Source organism: Phodopus roborovskii, unplaced genomic scaffold (genome assembly GCF_943737965.1).
Source record: "Phodopus roborovskii unplaced genomic scaffold, PHOROB, whole genome shotgun sequence".
Classification (NCBI taxonomy): Eukaryota; Metazoa; Chordata; class Mammalia; order Rodentia; family Cricetidae; genus Phodopus; species Phodopus roborovskii.
In genome coordinates, this window is record NW_026126599.1 from 588,040 (window position 1) to 609,975 (window position 21,936).

At 48.6% G+C, this 21,936-nt stretch overlaps 1 protein-coding gene and 1 pseudogene across 1 annotated transcript; both read right to left on the reverse strand.

Annotated features, from left to right (window-relative positions):
- Positions 1-225: 225 nt before the first annotated feature.
- On the reverse strand, positions 226-20,166 carry LOC127237336 (paired immunoglobulin-like type 2 receptor beta). The gene is made up of 6 exons (XM_051205569.1): positions 20,147-20,166; positions 17,628-18,044; positions 17,178-17,281; positions 15,198-15,405; positions 1,078-1,134; positions 226-378 (listed from the first exon to the last, which is right to left on the reverse strand). Exons 1-5 carry the CDS (start codon positions 20,164-20,166, stop codon positions 1,122-1,124), a joined length of 762 nt encoding a protein of 253 aa, XP_051061526.1. The 3' UTR covers positions 226-378; positions 1,078-1,121.
- Positions 2,412-5,603, reverse strand: LOC127237155 (paired immunoglobulin-like type 2 receptor beta-2; annotated as a pseudogene).
- Positions 20,167-21,936: the final 1,770 nt, after the last annotated feature.

Below are 21,936 nucleotides of genomic sequence, written 5' to 3' on the forward strand. Positions count from 1 at the left end.
ATGGCGGTGACCATGGAGAAAGGAAGAGAGATACCAGGACCCTCATGCAGTGGTTCTCAGTGTGGACTCGCTGTGTGCCTTGTCCTGGACACAATCTGCAACTCTCTAAGAGGTCTCGTGTGTGTGTGTGTGTGTGTGTGTGTGTGTGTGTGTGTGTGTGTGTGTGTGTGTGTGTGAGAGAGAGAGAGAGAGAGAGACAAGAGCCACACTGAGATGATTGTTGGGAGTAAGACATTTATTGAAAAGTGTTATTACTTCTCCAGACAGACAGAGAACAGCACCATTGTGTTCTCAGGACCAGAGTAGACAAGACGACCTTGGTTCTGAGGAGAGGATATCAGAGTCCACATGTCCAAAGTGTGGCTTCTCTTCTTGTACCTGTCCAAGGAAAGGATCTATCACAGCTCCCTCCTGCAGCCTCTCTGGTCTTCACTAAAGAGTCAGGGGAAGGGAGGGGATGCAGGATGTGTGGCCAGCAACCCATACTTTTAAGTAAACTCACTTCCCTGGTGACAGATGCTGGTCTGGAGTCTGTTAGCAGGGGACTAACAGACAGTGTCTCATCAGGTGCCTGTGGGTGACCCTGAGATGGAGAGGACGATTTTCCAGTTTTCTCCTTGTATCAGTTAGGTCCCCAGAAATGGAAGCCAGGTTCTTTGGGCTAGGCGGCCAACATCATTCCCACTGAGCTATCTTGTTTGCCCACACTATTTTTTGTTCTTTAATAAGTAATTTAAAAATTCTTCATTTAAATAAGAATTAGAAAATGTTGTTAATATGATTTATCTTTTTGGGTTTTTTTTTTTTTTTTTTTTTTTTTTTTTTGTGACATAGCCTCTCACTGGCTTGGAACTCTCCTATTAGTGTTGAGTAGCTGCACATCGAGCCCTATGACTCTGCTCTGTTCTCGCTTGTCCAGGGCTGAAGGTACAATTTCCTGCCATCTGCTTTGCTAATAATGTGTGTTTTCTGGATCAATCTCAGGTCCTCCTGTCCATGTTCGAGGGTTTCCTGACTGAATCATCTCTCTACTCCCTTGCATGTCTCTCAGAGCAAACATCCTGAAAGGCCCCTCACCTGCTCGCTGGGATGACGGGCGCCCACCTGGCTGGGCTTTGGCTTTAGGGTGCTGGCCTGTAGGAGAAGAAACGGTGTCAGTGTGGCAGCCATGCTGACCCTCCCTCTGCCTCTCAGCTGTTCTCTGTGTTCAGACAACATTAGGGGCCCAGGGCAGCAAACAGCTCTGCAGCAGCCATTCAGGGACAGGATGAGAGTCACCAGGACCTGGGGCCAGTCCTCAGCTGTCCTTCAGCACAGCACAGCCAATCAGGGGAAAGCTCTCCTGGTCCATTGCTCCTTGTCCATCCCCTTTCCCTTTACTTCCTTCCCCCTGCCTTGAACTCCTGTCCCTTCCCTGCTTTCCCTCTCTGCACTCACCATGCCTCCCCTTTGCCTCCCTGGGAACCAGCTCTGTAGCTTTCCCTGTGAGTGCAGCCTGCTGCAGCCCTGCCAGTTCAGCCTCAGGGCTGGAGTCACAGTCAGACTTGTGCTGTGTCTGAGGCTGCTGCTCTCCAGAGCTCAGTTCCTCTTCTTCCCTCATTGGAGGGCCGGGCCCTTCTGAAAACCAGGGGCTACATGGTTAAGTCTGTATTTCTGCACTTTCTAGTATATTCTAGTCTTTACTGATCTCACTATACATCTGTAGTCTTCTACTCACTGTAGATTTAAATCTACACTGAACACAGTCCACACTTGGCTCTTGTTTTATGTGTACAAGGTCAATATGAGCCCAGGTTCGCCTTCAACTTTCTATGTAACTGCAGATGGCCTTGAACTTGGGATCCTTCTCTTTCCATTTCTCAAATGCTGGGATTAGAGATGTTCCTAGGTGTGTTCCCATATTTATTTTTTAGAATCCTTAAGAATGTTAGAAGACAAACCATTTGTCTTCACAAAAATGCAGTTGGAAATGAATAGGGATTGCAATGAATTTCTTGATTGTTTTGCATTGTAAGGACTTACAGTATATATTTTACAGTATGTAAATATCCTTACATATTTTAGTGTTTCCCAAAAAATTTTAAAAGATTTTTGGGCAGTATATATGTGAGTATGTATATTTTCATATGTGAAAACATGTGTATGGCAGAGGACAACCTTAGACATTGACCTGCAAGAGCTGGACCACCCAAATGCCCCCTTGACTTCCACAGGAACAGGCTCTGTGTATATCTGTACTTGATCCACATGGTTTCTAAGGCAAGTAGGTGCCAATTTAGTCTTTGTTGAGTTCAGCCATTTTACTTTACTTGTGTCCCTTGGACTCTGCCCTGCACAAGCTCATCCTTCCCCATCCCCCACAGCTGAGAGAACTCAGAGGGGAAGCTCAGGTGAGGGCCTGTCCTGGACACTTACCTTTGCTCCCAGCACAGGAAGATCATCAACACACAGACGGGGGTTATGAGCACAGCCGTGGCCACCACCACCCCGACTGTGGCTGCCAGGTTCACAAGTGAAGGATTGCTCTGACCCTCTGTGTCCTCCAGGCCAGCTGTGGTGACTGCAGAGGTGACTAAGGGAGGGAGTTTTCATGGTGGTGCTGACAGCTGGGGAGAGACTAGAGTTAGCACTTCTTCCCTGGATGAGGGAGGGATGGGGGTGAGTCCCACCTTGTCTCCTCTGTGGGATGTGGGACGGGAACAGCTCTTAGAAGTTCACACAGAGAGGGGCACAAAGGCTGAGACTCTAGGAGAGCAAGGTCAAATGCACGCTCTGCACCTGTCCTGGAGGTGTGTCCTCAGATCTTCATTTGGTCACAGGTAAATAAGTCACAGAAGTAGTTGTTTTGTTCTAAACGTAGGTAATGTACACAGATCTCTAAATCCATAGAGTGTTTGGTCTCTGCAGTTTAGAACCTGAGATTAATCCCAAGAACCCATATGCAGAGCCTGAGTGAACCCGACATGGCCTTTACTCTTAGCCCTGGAGGCAGAGGCAGGACATCTGTGATATAAAGCCACCACCCTGTCTGTGTATTCAGTTCCACACCAAAACAGCTGAGTGAGCTGTGATCCCAGGACTGAGGAGGTGGAGACAGCATGTCCCTAGACTCACTGGCCATCCAGCCTAGCCTACTTGGCAATCTCAAAGCCAATGTGAGACCCTGACACACACACACACACACACACACACACACACACACACACACACACACAAAGGTGGATGACACCTGAAGTTGTCATATAGTCTCACATGTGCTCATGAACAAATGTGTACATTCCTGCATTCACAAACACAAACACACACACACACACACACCTGTGTTAACAGACCCACATCACACATACAGAATACACAAAAATGTATAACAGAAAATATACAATTCTGGCTGTAAGTGTATAGCTCAGTGCAGAGCAGAGTACATTAATTTCCTCTACAAACATCACTGAGGTCAATTTCTGTAACATATTTCTATTGGGAAATCCTAACCCAGCTGTTCTCTACTTGTGTGTCCCTAAGCTCACAAGGGCCGGATTATCAGGTATCCTGCATATCATGTATTTACATTACAAGTCATAAGAGCATCAAAATTAAAGTTGTGATGCAGCAACAAAGAAATTGTATGGTTGGGGATCATCACAATAAGAGGAACTTTTTAAAGGGTCACAGTAAAGAAGGTTGGGAACTCCTGCTCAAGAACCATGAAACAGCTCCTTCCCTTTTCTGAGCTCTGGAAACTACTGTTTGACAATACACCAGGTCAACATGGCCATCACAGAGACTGCACAGAGAACTGCGCTCAGGGCGTCCTCTCAGAGGTTGACCTCAATATAATCAAGAGCCACAGCTGGGCGTCGCAACATATGACTATCTCAGCACTTGGGAGCCAGAGGCAGACAGATTTATGTGAGGTCCATGCCAGCCTGGTCTACTTGTGAGCTTGGGGACAAGCAAGGCTAAGTGGTGAGACCCTGTGCTATAAAACAAAAATGTAAATAAAGAAATTAACATCTACACAGCAAGGTTGTGAACAAGAACCAAGTACATCGACTCCTGCGGCTCCAGGATGGCCATGTTCAGGACCACACAGTGACTGGGTTGGGTATCAGTACTCCCAGTGTATGGGCCTGCAGTCCCTTCTGCCTCGGATGAGCTGCTCTGTCTTCAGACACATCATGAAGGAGGCATTATTTTGAAAATCCCAAGGGCTTCTGTGGGAAAGGTGAGGGCAAGGAAGGAAGGAAGGGGGTTGGGAAACCGAGAGGAGGGGGTGTGTAGGGCTGAGGTGAGGGATGTGTCCTGGGAGCTAGCAGGACTAGTGGGCACTGTGGTGACGGGTGGCAGTTTACAATTGGATTGTAGGACATGAAGAACATCCAGTGGGCACCTACTGTTTATTCTGGGCTTAGGTGGGAGCTGTGTGGAGACCTGCCACAGGACCAAGTGAGTCAGCTACATCCTGGAGACGTCAACCCACCTGGAGGTCATGGGGAATGGGGGCAGTGGGCAGAGCCGTGGTGTTAGACTTGGAACAAAAAGGGGATGAACTAGGGTAGAGGGCCCATCATGAAGCCTAGTTAGGTGTGGGGTTCTCTCTGAGCAGAGAATGGCAGACAAGGTCAGAGACGGCAGCAAAAGCTTGTCACAACTACTAGGACAGAGGCATGGGCAGAGCCAAGGAAAAGGAATATGAAGCCAAGCTCAGAGGTGTGGAGCCTGAGGTGACATCTAGTGGAGAGGAAATCAGAGGCATCAAAACCTAAGCCAGCATGGCTCACCACGGGTGATGGTAAGTTGAGTCCCTTCAATTGACTGCCAACTCTCCGTGCCTTTTGTTGTGTTCAGATGAACTCTGCAGAAGTACACTGTCTGGTCCTCCTCCTTCAAGTCCAGGATTCTGAGGACTCCGGATGTCTGAGGCTGTGTCCAGTTCAGGATGAGCCGGTTCTTGAAATGTTTGTGTATGAAAGGTGGGGAGGAGTTGTAGATAAATTCCCCATGGAAGACTTTCCATCTCCAGAGAATCCTCATCTGCCGAATCTTTGTCAACTCCCAGGGGAAGTAGAAGGAGAAGGGGATCTCGATGGAGCCGTCCTGGACACCGGAGAGGCGTGTTGGTTGGTTAACCGCAAAGGATCTTTCTCTGTTGGATCCTGCTGAGTTACCTGGGCAGGATGGGGAGAATTTGGAGCCACTGCAGGACATGGAAAGAACAACTCACAGGCAGGTGTGGGACACAAGAAGGACTGTCCTATGGCTGGTGGGACAGAAAAGATAGAAAGGTTGGGTTGGACCAACTCTGAAGATGAGTACTCTCTTGGGGCAGAGAAGACTGGCCGCTTGCTAGGGCAGTCACCAATCCACATGGCAGTCCACTCTTCCCAGCCCCACTGGCCCACCCTGTGGTTAAGGCAGATAGCAAAGTCCCTCCACTCACCAGCTTGCAGGCATGGTGCTAGCAGCAGCAAAAGCAGGATCCAAGCCATGATCTGATTCCCTTCAGGAATCGAGAGCAGCAGAGCCATCAGGCAGGGGAACAGGCCCTGTGGAGGGACCCTGGGGTGCTCAGGACTCAGGAGAGAATCTTGTTAAAATGACCCACACCCTCCAGGCCTTCTCATGTGGAGAACTGAATGGGGACAGGACCTCCTTATCTGCACCTCCTTGTGGCCACCAATTTTTTTTTTTAATCATCTGACTTCCTCTTTCTCATGTTGCAGAAGATCTGCCCTCTGATCACTGACAACATGACTGCGCCCTTGAGCCCAGCCCCCCATTTTTGGCTAGAAGATATGGCCTTGACATCACCATGGAGGCCTCTTTCCCATCTTGACCTCCTGTCTATCCAGGCTGTCTTTCTCTTCCTCCCTCCTTATCCTGCCTCCCCTCCCCAGTCTCTCATATCTTCCTGTCTTGATGGTTCTCTGTTCTCTGTGTCTCAGCCTCCATCATCTCAAGGAAGGGGCTTCCTGGACGAGCATGTGCTCTTTCCGGGAGAGAAAAGCTGAGCAGCTGAATCCCATACTCAGCTAAGAGATGCTAATGATGGAGATGCTGGAGTGGATGCTTCCTCAGTTCCCAACTCTAGAACGTGGTTTCTTCCTTCCTTCCTTCCTTCCTTCCTTCCTTCCTTCCTTCCTTCCTTCCTTCCTATTTTTCTTATTTTTACATATCAATCCCAGTTCCTTCTCTCCCTCTCTCCCACCCATGCCCCCTGACCACCCTCCCATCTCACCCCCTCCACACACACACACACACACACACACACACACACACACTCCACAGGGAGGGTGAGGCCTTCCAGGAGGGATCATTAAAATCTGTCAAGTCATTTGGAGTAGGGCCTAGGCCCTCCCTCCTGCCTCTAGGTTAAGGGAGTATCCCTCCATGGGGAATGTGCTCCCAAAGTCCTTTTGTGCATCAGGGATACATCCTGGTTCCACTGTCAAAGGTCCCGTAGACTGCCCAGGCCTTCTAACAGAGACCCATGTTCAGGGAGTCTGAGTCGGTCCAATGCTGGATTCCCAACTATCTGTCTGGGGGTCCATGAGCTCCTCCTTGTTCAGGTCAGCTGACTCTGTGGGTTTCTGTAGCCTGATCTTGTTCCCTTTTCTTATCACTCCTCTCTCTCTCTCTCTGCATTTGGGTTCCAGTTCGGCTCAGTGTTTAGTTGTGGGTGTCTTCTTCTGTTTCCATCAGCTACTAGATGAGGGCTCTATGATGTCACATAATTTAGTTATCAATCAGGGAAGGGCATTTAAGGTAGCCTTTCCACTGTTGCTCAGCTTGTTAGTTGGGGTCAGTCTTGTAGGTCTATGGACATTTCTCTAGAGTCAATTTTCTATTCAAACCTATAATGGCTCCCTCTTTTATGGTATCTCTTTCTTTCTTTCTTTCTTTCTTTCTTTCTTTCTTTTTTTCTTCTCTTGTCTATTCCTCCTCTGACTCAATCTTCCTAGTCCCATGTAGAACATGGTTTCTTATTCTGCTCTTTGAGCCCTTGCCCTTCTTCAGCAACTCCATATAGTCCTCAGGATGAACCAAGTCATGGTAGACCAGCACTTCCCTGCCCTGCCCTGCCCTGCCCTGCCCTGCCCTGCCCTGCCCTGCCCTGCCCATTTCACAATGTCCCTAGCCTTCCCAGACATGGATTTTAAAGCTTATTCTGTTTCTGAAAGAGCCTGCTGCCCTCCCGACCACAGAAAGAGCCCTGGCTCCGGTCATGCCAGCATCAGATGAAGGACCTCACTAAGTCCTTGTAGGGTTCTGCTCTGCACTGAGTTGTCAGCCTGGCCAAAAGGCATCACTCAGCCTTACCTTAAAGGCCAGGAACAGGTGACACCTCCCTTGAAGTTCTAGAGATGACTTGGTCTAGCTGTGGTCATTCCAGAACATTCTCTGCACTAATTGGGAAAACAAGGCTCTGAGGAGCAATGTGTCACTCATGACATACTTCATGGGACATCTCTGAGAGGCAACACAGACTGTGACTAGGATGGAGACATGAGAGATGGGGGTAGAGGTTGTCGTGGCCTCTGGGCTGGTTCTGTAGAAAGGTCATCCTACCCTTCCCTGTGACAAGGCTCCATCAGTTCCCTGATGAGCAAGAAGACATGATTGTACCAGAGGAAGTGGCATCATTCTTCCTGAGTGACATGTGCAGAGGTGACTTCCCATTTCCTTAGGTTCCTGGCATTGATAGCCTTCTTCCCTGTAGCTGGCTATGCAGCCTGCCATCTGTCATATCTGCTTTCTCTGCCTTCCTCACAGTCCCCACAGCCCTCTGATCCCTTGACCTGAGCTCTTATGGTCATGGACCTCATTCTCATGGCCTCAGGGCTAGCTGCACATGGACACACTTCAAGATGCATCCATTGTACCCTTAGAGATGCAGGCAGAGCCTTTGGGATGAGTTGGCCCCAGATGAACAGTCAGTCAGGAGAAGGGACAGGGTATCTGTCAGGAAGTGGTCCCTCTTTATTGGGTGGGGTCTCAAGTAGCCCAGGCTGGACCTTGAACTTGTTATGTAACCAAGGATGACCTTGAACTCCTACTGACCCTCCTGTCTGCTCTCCCAAGTGCTGAGGTGACTTGTGTGCCCAACTGCACACCTTTGTGTCCTGAAGCAGATGGAACCTAGGGTTCTGTGTGTGCCAAGCACACACAGACTCTACCAGATGACCCACATCTTTAGACTCCATGAGGTCAGAGACGGGGACCTTCTGGTCCTGAGCATGCCCCTCCAGGCTTTATCTGGCTTTGCCCTACTGTCTGGGGTCGATGGATAAAAGGTCGCTCAATTTCTAAGTCACCAAGGATCATCTGGCCTTAACAAGACTGTCATATACTAGTGTATGGGAAGTATAATTTAAAAAATTAAAAGCCAGGTGGTGTAGGCATGGTGTTGTACACCTTTAATTCTAGCATTTGGGAGGCAGAGGCAGAGGTAAGTGGGACTCTGAGTTTGTGGCCAGCCTGGTCAGTATATTCAGGTCCTGAACTGGAGTGGCACAGAATGAGATCTTTTCTCAAAAAGCCAAAAACCCTTTAAACAAACAAACAAACAAACAAGCCAAAAAATCAAGCTGGGTATTGGTGGTGCACGCCTTTAATCCCGGCACTCGGGAGGCACAGGCAGGTGGATCTCTGAGAGTTAAAGACCAGCCTGATCTACAAAAGCTATTTTCAGGATAGAGTCCAAAGCTGCACAGAGAAACCCTGTCTCGGCTCCAACTAACAATCTGAGCAACAGTGAAAAGGCTACCTTAAATGCCCTTCCCTGATAATGAGATTGATAACTAACTTATATGCCATCATAGAGCCCTCATCTAGTAGCTTATGGAAACAGAAGCAGACACCCACAGCTAAACACTGAGCTAAACTCCTGGAATCCAGTTGCAGAGAGGGAGGAGTGATAAGAAAAGGGGTCAAGACCAGGCTACAGAAACCCACAGAGACAGATGACCTGAACAAGAGGGAACTGGGATCGACATATAAAATAGTAAATTAAATAAATAATTTTAAAAAGCCAAAATTCAAAACAAACAAAAAACCACAAACAACAAAAACCTGCAAACAAACAAAAAACTCAAAGTAGATGGTGTTCTGAGTAGTGAGTGATACCTGAGGTTGTCCTCTGGCCTTCACATACATGCACACATTTACTTACACACGCGCCTACACAAACACACACACACACACACACACAAATCATGCAAGGCACCTTTTACATTGGATCCACCACCACACATTTACCCAGTCCTCCTCCTGAGTAAACATGGTCTCCAGGGCAGGCTCTGTGACTCTTCAGACTCCAGTTCCTGATGCTGTCCCCAGCATTCAGACTGATTTTATATCCAACTGTGTTATCCCATGAGAGTGATGAAAACCAAACCATCTAATTCCAGAAACTTCCCTCAAATAACCCACACTACAGGCCTTGTGGGCCCCAACACAGAAGATAACTATTGATGTTTAATAAGGATCAAGAGAAACAAACAGGCCGAATAGATGTTTATTCAGGAAGAAATAACTTACAACATAGACAGATGAACACCAGCAGGTTCCTGGTCCCAAGGATGCCTCCGGATGTTCTCCTATCCCTGTGCTGCAAGCAAGAGAGTGCTCCAAGCCCCCTCCTAAGACTTAGTTCCCCCAGGTAATGTCCAGCCCTGTCTCCACCCCCAATGGGCGTGGTATATGCCACAGGTGCAGACAGATAACCTCATTGACACTACTTCCGATCCATCTGCCCACCCCTCCTGTCACACCATGTATCCTCCTACTCCTTGATTTCTCTTGTCCCATGACAACATACAGACCCAGATTAACCTTCCCAGCCTGGGGCCTGAGGGATTGCCAGAGTAGAAGGATGGTGGATGAGGGTGTAGACAGGACACTGCAGCTTTATAATAACAAGTTGCCCCACCTCCGCCTGACCTCTTCTTTGTCTCCTAGGATGGCATCATCATCATCTTCATCTTCATCTCCCTCACGTGCTGCCCAACCTCAACGTGAGCACTCCCTGCACTCCTGCTCAGGGGAGCCCCAAGAAGAAGCTCTGCACTGTGTCCTAGAGGCCCAGTGGGTGGGGCTGCGTGACCAGCTCAGTCTCCTGCTCCTCTGGTAGGAAGTCTCCCAGCCTCTGCAGATACTGAAGGGCAGAGGCAGGACTTCACACATCATTGAGTTTGAGGTCACAGAAACTGAAACACTACCAATTCCCTTTTCAATGTTATGTCTGTTGCTTTAAAAAACATAATTAATACTTACAAAATATGTACCAGTGACTTTCAAGACATAACTGGTGACATCTTCAAGTTCTCTGTCTCCATACAATCTGATGTATGGAGCTGATGGACAATCTACCTCCACGTTCTCTCTGTACTGCTTGGAGTTTTGGTTAGCTTTGTTGTTTGTTTGGTTTTGAAACAGAGTCTCATAGAGCCCAGGCTGGCCTCAAACTTAATATGTAGCAATGATAACTTTCAGTTCATGATCTTCCCATCTCTGATGTCAATTATTGGGATTACAGGCATATGCCACCATACTCAGCTTCCTCTAGTATTTTTTGTTACTGACTGGCTCAGGCCAGGGAACACAAATCCTAAACACTGGCAGCCATGTTTGACTCATGTCTACCATTTACTTGAGCAGTAATGTTCCTTTAAGGGCATTTGGCCAGAAGTGAAGTACCTTAATGATGTTCCAGGATAAGCTTTTGCTGCTGGACCATTTGATGTTTCTCCCTTGTGGACACAGAAAACTGAACCGGTAAGTCACATGACCATTTGAGTAACAGCTTTGAGGTCCCTTTTCTGTACCCAGCTGCCTGTGGGGAAGAGATGAAGAACAGACACCCTTTAGGTGACTGGCAGCTTGCTTATGTGAACACCTCAAAGATGCTCAGAAGAGACAGCACCTCAGCTGCCAAAATAACTGTGACCATGGCTGCTGCAGGTTCAGCCTCAGGAGGCTTGGATGCAGTGACACCACTGCAGACATCTCTCTGCTGCCCCAGGAGACTTCACTTTAGCCAGGAGAGGCCTTGGTGACTTCTCCATGAGTCCTCCATTTTGAGCTAGTCTTATGGATTTGGGGACAGTTTTCCCATGACTCAGCAAGGCTGATGATTGGTAGGTATTTGAGGATTGTGATTGGTGGGAATAGAGCTACACCTATGCAGGACAGTGATTGGTGGATCGCATTCACCCATGCCTGCCTTGGGGTTTCTATTGCTGTGAAGAAACACCTTGAGCATGATAGCTCTTATAAAAGAAAAGATTTAATTGGGGCTGGCTTACAGTTTCAGAGGTTTAGTCCACTATCATCATGGTGGGGCGTGGCAGCGTGCAACCAGACATGGTGCATCTTGATCCCCAGGCAACAGGAAGTGAATGAGTCTAAACTGAGCATAGACCGAGCATAGGAGAATTCAAACCCCATTCACACAATGACACACTTCCTCCACCCAGGCCATACCCACTCCAACAAAGCTAAGCCACCTAATAGTGCCACTCCCTATGAGCTTAAAGGGAGCCATTTACATTCCAACTGCCACATTGCCCTTAATTGTCTTCAGGCTTTGAAAGCAGCCTAGTTTTCATTGATCAGTCCTTGGATGCTGTCCTTATATCGCAGAGGCTCTTTAGTAGAAGCTGACCCACTGACAATCAAATGTGAAGACAGACCGGCTTTGGGAAGGAAGTCTTGTCCTAGAGACGACCCCAGAGGTCAGAATATCAACATGGCTGGAAATAAGGAAAGCAACTGCATGTAGATGGCCTGTGAGGAAAGGAAGCTCAACATGGGACCCAAGCAAGCCATGTCTGTCACCTGTGGAGCAGCATGGAGGGGTCAAGGAGAAACAGATGGATTGCTGGGAGTAAGCCATGTAACGAAAGTGTTATTAATTCCATAGACTGAAACGGCTTCATCCGGTTCTCAGGACAGAGGAAGATATTATGACCTGGCTCGGGAAAGGCCATCAGAGCTCACGTGGCAGAACTGTGGGGTCTCTTCTTACACCTTTCCAAGGACAGGGTGTTTGCATGGCACAGGCCTGCAGACATGCTCTCTGATTCCCAGCCTGGGGCAGGGAGGACAGTTGGGAGCAGGATGTGTGGTCACTACTTTGCTGTAAACTCTCCTCCCAGGAGAGAGGTCCTGGCTCCTGGACATCTGTAATCTGGGGTCTCATAGACGATGTCAGGTGTGTGCAGGTGTCTGTGAGAGGGAGAGGACAGTTTTCTTGCACCACTTGTGTGCCCTGGAATTGAACCCAGATTCTTGGGCCAGGCAGCAGGCTCCTTTTTCCTACTGAGCTATCGCTCTTCTCCTGGTGTTTCTTTTATCCATTAACATATAACTTTAAAATACTTGATCTAAAATAAATTTAGGAAATGTCATGACCATGTTTGTCCCCTTGGGAATCCACAGGCTATTACATAGCCTGCCGTTGCTCTGGAACTCAGCAATTAGGCTAGACTAGCTGGACAGACAGCCCATGACTCTGGTTGACTCTTGCTTGTCCAGGGCTGGGATTGCAAACATATGCCACCTGCCAGGTTCATAATGTGGGTTCTGGAGATCAAGCTAAGATCCTCATGTGTCCCCCTACCCCCCCCCAAAGCGTTGCTGGCAGAATCATCTCTCTAGCTCTCTTGCATGCCTCTTACAACAAATTTCCCCAAACAGCCTGTCTGAATCAAAGACCATTGCTGTGAAGAGACACCATGACCACAGCAACTCTCACAAGGGAAAACATTTAATTGGGGCTGGCTTACAGTGTCAAAGGTTTAGTTTATCATCATCATGGTGAGAAGTTTCGTGGTACACAGGCAGACATGGAGCTGTAAATGTACCTAGGATGCTGTTCATTCTACATCCAGATTGGAGGCAGCAGGAAGAGGGAGGAGACACTGGTCCTGGCTTGAGCATTTGGAATGGCAAAGCCTAACAGCAATGACCCACTTCCTCCCCTGTGTGCCATTGCTGGAGACACAGCATACACATGCTTGTCCTTATGCTGACCACCACACCTGCTCGCTGGGATGACGGGCGCCCACCTGGCTGGGCTTTGGCTTTAGGGTGCTGGCCTGTAGGAGAAGAAACGGTGTCAGTGTGGCAGCCATGCTGACCCTCCCTCTGCCTCTCAGCTGTTCTCTGTGTTCAGACAACATTAGGGGCCCAGGGCAGCAAACAGCTCTGCAGCAGCCATTCAGGGACAGGATGAGAGTCACCAGGACCTGGGGCCAGTCCTCAGCTGTCCTTCAGCACAGCACAGCCAATCAGGGGAAAGCTCTCCTGGTCCATTGCTCCTTGTCCATCCCCTTTCCCTTTACTTCCTTCCCCCTGCCTTGAACTCCTGTCCCTTCCCTGCTTTCCCTCTCTGCACTCACCATGCCTCCCCTTTGCCTCCCTGGGAACCGGCTCTGTAGCTTTCCCTGTGAGTGCAGCCTGCTGCAGCCCTGCCAGTTCAGCCTCAGGGCTGGAGTCACAGTCAGACTTGTGCTGTGTCTGAGGCTGCTGCTCTCCAGCTCTCAGTTTCTCGTTATATCTCATTGGAGGGCTGAGCCCTTCTGAGAACCATGGGCTTAAATAGTTCAAATCACTACTTCTGAGCTTTCTATAACTCTCCACTTTTCTTTGTACTTATCCTGCAGTCTTCTTACCATGCAATCGAATTTCCTCTGAAACCAAACAACACTTGGTGTTTTGTTTGTTTGTTGTGTGTGTGTACAAGGTCTCAATGAGCCCAAGTCACTTTTAACTTACTACATTACTGCAGATGGCCTTGAACTCCTGATCCTATCTGTGTACTTCCCTAGGGTTGGAATTACAGGGTTCTTCTAATGTGTCTGCAGTTTTATTTCTTAGAGTCCTTATGAATTTTAAAAGATAAGTCACATATCTCTACAAAAATGAAATTGGGATTTGTATAGGAGTGTGTTGGGGGACGTCCTTCTGTTTATATGTTTCTCTTATTGTTTGATGAATAAAACATTGATTGTCCAGTAGCCAGGCAAGAAGCATAGGAGGGCTACCAGACCAGGAAAATTCTGGGAAGAGGATGGAGAGAGAGGTTTTGGGGGAGAAGCTATGTAGCTGCCAAAGGAGTAACATGCCGGATTATGGGTAAGCCACAGCCTCGTGGCAATACATAGTTCAATAGAAATGGGTTAATAATTAAGAAAGAGCCAGCCAATAAAAAGCCTGAGCCTTTGGTCAAACAGTTTAAAATTAACATGCCTCTGTTTGCTTGTTTGAGGCTAATCGGCTATGGGACCAGGCAGGAAAGAAACTCAGACTACAGGTGTGTATTAAAATTTTAGAGAATTTTGCATTATAAGGACTTAACGTCTAAAATTTTCAATGCTGAAAATACCCTTATATTTATTTATCTAAATTTAAAAATTTATTTTTGTGTAGTACTCCGAGTACACATGTATACATTTGCATTGTGCACACTCTTGTGGATGTTAGAGTACAATGATGGCTGTGGTTGTGAATGGCAGGGGGCTCAGCAATTATGCAGGGCTGGCAGCACAGTGAGCCTCAGGGATCCTAATGCATCTGCCTATCCAAACATCTGCAACATGGCCAACTTTTTACGTGAGTTCTTGTGTTTGTGTGGCAACCAATTCATCACCAGAGCTACCCTGCAGGCTTTTCTGTAATTTCTCTCAGCAGGGTTTTGTTTTTTAGGGCACGTATTTATGCCTCTTTTAGTGTAGGTCATTTCCATACATGTTCTTTCATCTGTGGGTTTAATATTCACCATTGTCTTAATTCCCGTTATAAGACCGTATCCCCAACACAAACAGTTGTCACACAAACAGTTGTCTCATTTTAACCCATTTCACTTCCTGTGAGCTGTGGTCCTTGAATGCTGGTCTACCTCAGACCTTGTATAGAAGCTACAGGTCTTTCCAAATGAGCAGCCAGCCCCTGAGGCTCCCACATGCCCCATGAATTCCTCAGGAGCAGACTCTGTGTCCATCTGCACTTGATCCTCTAATTTCCAGCTGGGACTCTGGGACAGTGGGCACAGATTCAGCCCTGGTTGAGTTCAGCCCCCTTCCTCCTGCCCTTGTGTTCTCTGGACTCTGCCCAGCACAAGCTCATCCTTCCCTATCGCCCACAGCTGAGAGAACTCAGAGGGGAAGCTCAGGTGAGGGCCTGTCCTGGACACTTACCTTTGCTCCCAGCACAGGAAGATCATCAATGCATAGGCAGAGGTTATAAGTGCAACTGTGGTAACCACCACCCTGACCATGGCTCCCAGGTTCACAAGTGAAGGATTTCTCTGGCTCTCTGTGTCCTCCAGGCCAGCAGAGGTGATGATGGAGGGAGTTTGTATGGTGGTTCTGACAACTGGGGAGAGATGAGAGTTACAGATCTTCCCTGGATGAGGGAGGGATGGGGTGAGAATCACATGTTGACTCCCCTGTGGGATGTGGGATGAGGAACAGCTCTCAGAAGTTCCCACAGAAAGAGGAACAAAGGCTGAGACTCTAGGAGAGCAAGCTCCAATGTACGCTCTGCACCTGTCCGTCCTGGTGGTGTGTCCTCAGATTTTCATTTGGTCACAGACGGCTAAGCCACAGCAATACAGATGTTCTTGTCATAAACGTCAGTAACTTTCATAGATGTCTCAGCCCACAATGTTTGCTCTTGGGAACTTAGAACCTGATATTGATCCCTAGAATCCATGTGAAGACCCTGGTGACCTGGGCATGATCTTTAATCTTAGCCCTGGAGGCAGAAGCAGCAAGATCTCTGTGAGGAAAACGCACTCGTGTGTGTGCGCGCGCGCACACGCACACACACACACACGCACACATGCACATACTCACACACATACACACATGTGCACATACACACGCACACGCATGCATGCATGCACATACATGCACACACACACACACACACATTCAGTTCCACACCAAACACAGCTGAGTGACCTGTAATCCCAGCAGAGAGGAGGTGGAGACCGCATGTCCTTGGGGCTCAAGGCCATCCAGCCTATTCTACTTGGCAAACTTGAAGCTAGTGAGAGACCCTGTCTCACAAAATAAGGAAATGTCACATGAAGTTGTCCTCTAGCTTCCACATGCACATGAAGAAATGTGAACACACTGAATAACAGACCCTCATGATCACATACAGAGTATAAACGTGTATAACAGAATATATATAATTTGTCCTTAAGTGTACAGCTCAGTGCAGGGCAGAGGGCATTCATTTCCTCTACAAACATCACTAAGGTTAATTTCCACAAAATGTATCTATTTGAAAAACTAGACCAGCCATTCTGAACCTGTGGTTTGCCACCCCCACAGTGGTGGGACATAAGATATCCTGTATATCAGATATTTACAGAACAAATCGTAACAGTGGCAAAAGTATAGTTAAGAAGTAGTAATGAAATAACCTTTTAGCCTATGTGTGTGAGGGGGAGGGGACTACCATGAGGAACTGTTTTGAGGGTGCCAGCATTAGGAAGGGTGAGAGTCACTGCTCTAGATCCTAGAAGCAGCTCCTTTCTCTCCCTGCCCTGAGCCCTGGCCGCTGCTGTTTGATGTGACATCAGGTCAACATGGCAGCCACAGAGACTGCACAGGAACGGGGCTGTGGGCGTCATCTCAGAGGTTAGCATTAGTCCAATCAAGAGCCACAGCTGGTTGTGGTGGCGTGTGACTCTAATCTCAGCACTTTGGAGGTAGAAGCGAGCAGATTTCTGTGAGTTCCAGGACAACCAGGGCTAAACGGTGAGATCCTGTCTTCTAAAAGCCAAACACCAATATATAAAGAAATAGCCACAGAGCAAGGCTGTGATGGACAAGGAAGCACACAGAGCCCCCAGCTCCTGTAGGGCCACACGAAGAACTGAGGAGTAAAAGCCACTCAGTGTTCCCAGAGCATGGGACTGCAGTTACTTGTGTCCCAGAGGAGAGGCAGGGATCAGAAGACAGAGCAGTCACAACATGTCAATGTGGACATGATTTCCCAAGACATTTGGAACTTGTGTGGGAGTGGGGAGGGCAAGAGGGCAAAAGAAGAGAGAGGAGTTGGGAAATGAAGAGAAGACAGGAGTGGGTAGGGAGAGGTGAGGGGTGTGTGCTGTGGAGCTAGGAGGGGGAAATGGGGGGCTGTGGTGACAGGTGGCATTTCACACTTAGACTTCAGGACATCAAGAACACCCAATGGGCACCTAGTGTTCATTCTGGTCTTAGGTTGGAGCTGTGTGAAGATGATCAACACAGGGACCAGTGGAGACCTGAAACAGGACATAGTGAGTCAGCGACATCCTGGAGAAGTCTACCCACCTCAAGGTCATGGGGAAGGACAGAAGTGTTCAAGACTGCAGTGTCAATGGTGAACAGAAAATGGTGAACTGAGGGGTATAACACAAGATAAGGATTAGAGAGGGGGTGGCGTTCCATCTGAGCAGAGTGACAGACAAGGTCAGAAGAGACAGCAAAGGCTTGTCCCAACTACAAGGAAAGATTTTGTTGGCAGAGCCAAGGAAAGAAATATGAAAGAAAGCTCAGAGGTGTGGAGCTGAGGTGACATCTAGGGGACAGGATGTCAGAGGCACCAAAGCCAGAGCCAGGGTGGCTCACCATGGGTGATGGTAAGGTGAGTCCCCGCCAATCGACTGCCAGATCTTCATGCCTTCTGTTGTGTTCAGATAAATTCGGCAGAAGTACACTGTCTGGTCCTTCTCCTTCAAGTCCAGGATTCTGAGGACTCCGGATGTCTGAGGCTGTGTCCAGTTCAGGATGAACCGGTCTTTGAAATGCTCATGTATGAAACCCGAGGAGGAGTTGTAGATAAATTCCCCATGGAAGTGCTTCCATCTCCAGAGAATCCTCATCTGTGGTTCATCTGTCAACTCCCAGGGGAAGGAGAAGGAGAAGGGGATCTTGATGGAGCTGCCCTGGATACCAGGGAGGTGCGCTGGTTGCTTCATCCAATAGACATGTAATCTGTTGGATTCTGCTGAGTTACCTGGGAAGGATGGGGAGAATCTGAAGTCTCTGCAGGGGATGGAAAGGACAACTAAGAGTTTTCCGAGCCATCATCCACAGGTGGATGTGTGACACAGGAAGGACTACACCTATGTCCCACTGTCCCATTTGGGATAGGACGGACAAGGACGGCTTGGTCTGGACCAATGCTAGGATGAGCTCTTTCTTGGGGTCTTAGCACTGGCAGGCTCCTCTAGCATACGCCTGTCCTCATGACAGCCTGTTCTTCCCAGCCTTATGGGTCTCTCCTGTGTTTAAGGTCCCAATATTGAGGTCCCCATCACTCACCAGCTTGCAGCCATGGTGCTGGCAGCAGCAGAAACAGGGTCCATGTTATGATCTGGTTTCCTCTAGGAATCAAGAGCTGCAGAGCCATCAGGCAGCAGAACAGGCCCTGTGGAGGGACCCTGGGGTGCTCAGGGCTCAGGAGAGAATCAGGGTACAGAGGCTCACAACCTCAGGGCCTCCTCATGAGGAGGACTGAGTGGGGGCAGGACCTCCCCATCTCCACTTCCTGTGGTCAACAACTTCCTTTACCATTTTTTTCTTTCTCTTGTAGCAGATGATCCACCCTTGTGGTCACTGACAAGATGGCTGTGCCCTTGAGCCCAGGTCCCATTTTTGACAGGTAGAGCCTTGATCACAGCGTACCAGGATCTCCTCTCTTCCACCTTCACCTCCTGTCTGATCCAATTCTGTCCATGTCCTGTGTGGACTGTGATCACTGATTCCTCACCTCCACATTTCCTCCACTCCTGCCCTCCCCTCAGTCCATTCCCAATTGTGTCTGTGTCTCTCTAAAAACCTCAGAGAAGTACTCAGTTTATGCTCACCTTGCTATCAAAGTGCCCTCTTCCTGCCTTTCATGGTCTCTTCACGATGTCCGGGAAACCAAGGCCAGTGGACACTCTCTCCCTGGCTGCTCACTGCTCCCGAGTCTATGACTTCCCTGGGCTTCTCGTGATCATCTCCCTCACCTCCACAGTGACTCCAAATCTTCTCCAGTTCCTGAAGGAGCCTCTCTGCCTCCTACCGTCCTTATCACACACTCAGAAGAGGATGCCGAGCATCAGAGCAGCCCTGGCACATGTCACATGACTGGCACATGGGGGGTTCACCGGACATCTGTTCCTTTAAGTACTTATAGTCGTTCTCTCCACACAGACTTCCGGCTGCCTGCTGGTGCAGCCTCTGAACTCGCCTCAAAGGCAGGGTCCCAGGAGGCTGTTCCCACAAAGCACCGAGTGACTTCCTCTGTGGCTGTTCTAGAACCTTCTTTGAACCAAATGGGCAAAGGAAGCTCAGAGCAGCAATGTGCCACTCATGACATATTGCCTGGGACATCTCCGAGAGTGGACACAGCTGGCCTGTGACTAGGATGGAGGTCTGAGAGGTGGGACTGAGGCTGTTGGTGACCTCAGACATAGTTGTATAGGATGGTTGACACACTCTTCCCCATGACAAGATGCCATCAGCTCCCTGAAGAATAAGAAGACATTCTTGCCCTAGAGGACCAGTCGTCAATCTCCCTGAGTGACATGTGCAGAGGTGGCTTCCCATTTCCTTAAGTTTCCTGGTATTGACTGCCTTCTCCACGCTTTCCTGCCATAGTCCCCCATTCTGTCATATCTGATTTCTCTGCCTTCCTCACAGTTCCCATAGCCCTCTGATCTCTTGACCTGAGCCCTCATGGTCATAGACAGAATACCCATGGCCTCACTAACAGCTGGACACAGACACGCTTGTACATTCCTTTTACGTTTTGACACACCAAGGCACAGAATCTTAAGCATTAGGTGGCCCCAGTAGTACAGTCAGTCAGGACCCTGGACAAAGCTATCGTGCTAGTCTAAAAGGGCTTCCTGGGGGTGGGGTGTCGGGCTTTGAACTTGTTATGTAGCCCAGGATGATCGTGAACACATACTCATCCTCCTCTCTGCCCCCTCCCATGTGCTGGGGTGACAAGTGTGCCACATTGTGCCCTATATTCCCTACTTCAGATAGAACCTAGTGTTCTGTGTGTGCCAGATAGGTAAGGGCTCTATTACATGAACCTTGTCTTTATACTCAGTGAGGTCGGAGAGGGGACCCTCCTGGTCATGAGTACTCACCTCCAGGCTTCATTCGCCATACTGTCTAGGGTCTGTGAATGAAAGTTCACTGATTTCTAAGTCACCTAGGAGGGGTGGAACCTGATGAGGCTGCCATATGTCAGTTGTTGGACCCCAGCATTTTTACACAACAGGCTCTGGTTGATTCCTCAGGATCCTGGCTGCCCCTTTGTGCTCAGACTCACTGCTGCCACCTGCTGGCGCCTTAATCCCAAGTCACCGGGCTCTGTTCTAGTTTAAAGTGCTGGACTTAGCTGGATCCCCATAGGGACCCTCTGTGGGATGATTTCTGTCCAGGATGCTGTCATCAGTCTCCAGCAGTGACAACCATGTTTCCCCCAGAAGCAGTGAGTGGGCCCTGCAGCCATGATGCTGTCACAGGGGAGGGGCACTTTCTGTGGAGGAGCAGCCTGGGCTGTGCTGTGCACACATGGGTCTTGTATACATGTGACCATGGAGGGTGACAGGCTGCAGGGTTAGAACCTGCTGCTGCTCAGCTGTAGCAGGAGTGTGCCCTGTCCCCACAGAATACAGAAATAAATGTAATTAAGAAAATGAAATCCCAAGTTAGGCAAGGTGGTACATGCCTTTAATTCTACCATTTGGTAGGCAGAGGCAAATGGGTGTCTGTTAGTGTCTGGTCTACATATTGAGTTCCAGGCCAGCTAGGGCTACACAGTGAGAACTTGTCCCTCCCACAAAAAAAAAAGATCTGCCCCCACATGTTTACGCAGTCCTCACCTGAGTACACAGGGTCTCTCCAGGCATGCTCTGGGTTTCTTCAGACTGCAGTTCCTGATCGTGTCCCAGAGGTCACACTCTGATTTTATACCCAACCTATTTCTCTCTGAATCATCCAATCCCAGAAACTCCACTCAAAATATCCACAGTGCAGTCCCTGTGGGTGCTGACCCTGCAGACACCATCATCCATGAGAACTGTCCATCTGTCCGCCCATCCTGTCTCACCACCCACCCTCCCACTCACTCCTTGATTTGTTTACCCCAGAGACAACATGCAGACCCACAGTAACCACCCAGACTGGGGTCTGGATAGAGTGGAGGAGAGACTAGAGAGGGTGGTGTAGACAGGACACTCAAACTGTAGCCGTGGCTTTACAATAGCACACAGATTTCCTGTCCCCATATGGCACCTTCTTTGTCTCCTAGGATGACATTGTCATCTTCATCTCCCTCATGTGCTGCCCAATCTCAGCATGAGCACTCCCTGACACCTGCCCAGGGAGCCCCATGGAGAGACTCTATAGTATGTCCAGTAGGTGGGCCTGGGTGACCAGCTCAGTTTCCTATTCTTCTGGTGGAATCTTTCAGCCTCTGCAAATACCCAAGGCCAGATGGAGAAATTCACAAGTCATTGTATTTGAGGTCACAGAAATGGAGAGACTCTCAATTTCCTCTTCAACATTATATATATATTATTTAAAAGAAAATATTAATAGTCACAAAATGTGTTTAAATGAATCTAATGAGAAAATGCCGGACATCTTCAAGTTCTCTGTTTCCAACCAAAGTAACACATGACCAGATCTATGGCCTCTCTGTAGTATTTGGAGTTTTGATGAGCTTTGCTGTTTGGTTTGAGATAGGGTTTCATGTATCCCAGGTTGGTTTCAAACTCAATAGCTACAATTAATAGCCTCCAGTTCATGGTCTTTCTATGTCTACTGTCTATCACTGGGATTGCAGGCATATGCCACCCTACCCAGCTTCCTGTAGTACTTCTATTAAGTGACTGGCTCAGGCCAGAGGACACAAATCACAAGCACTGGT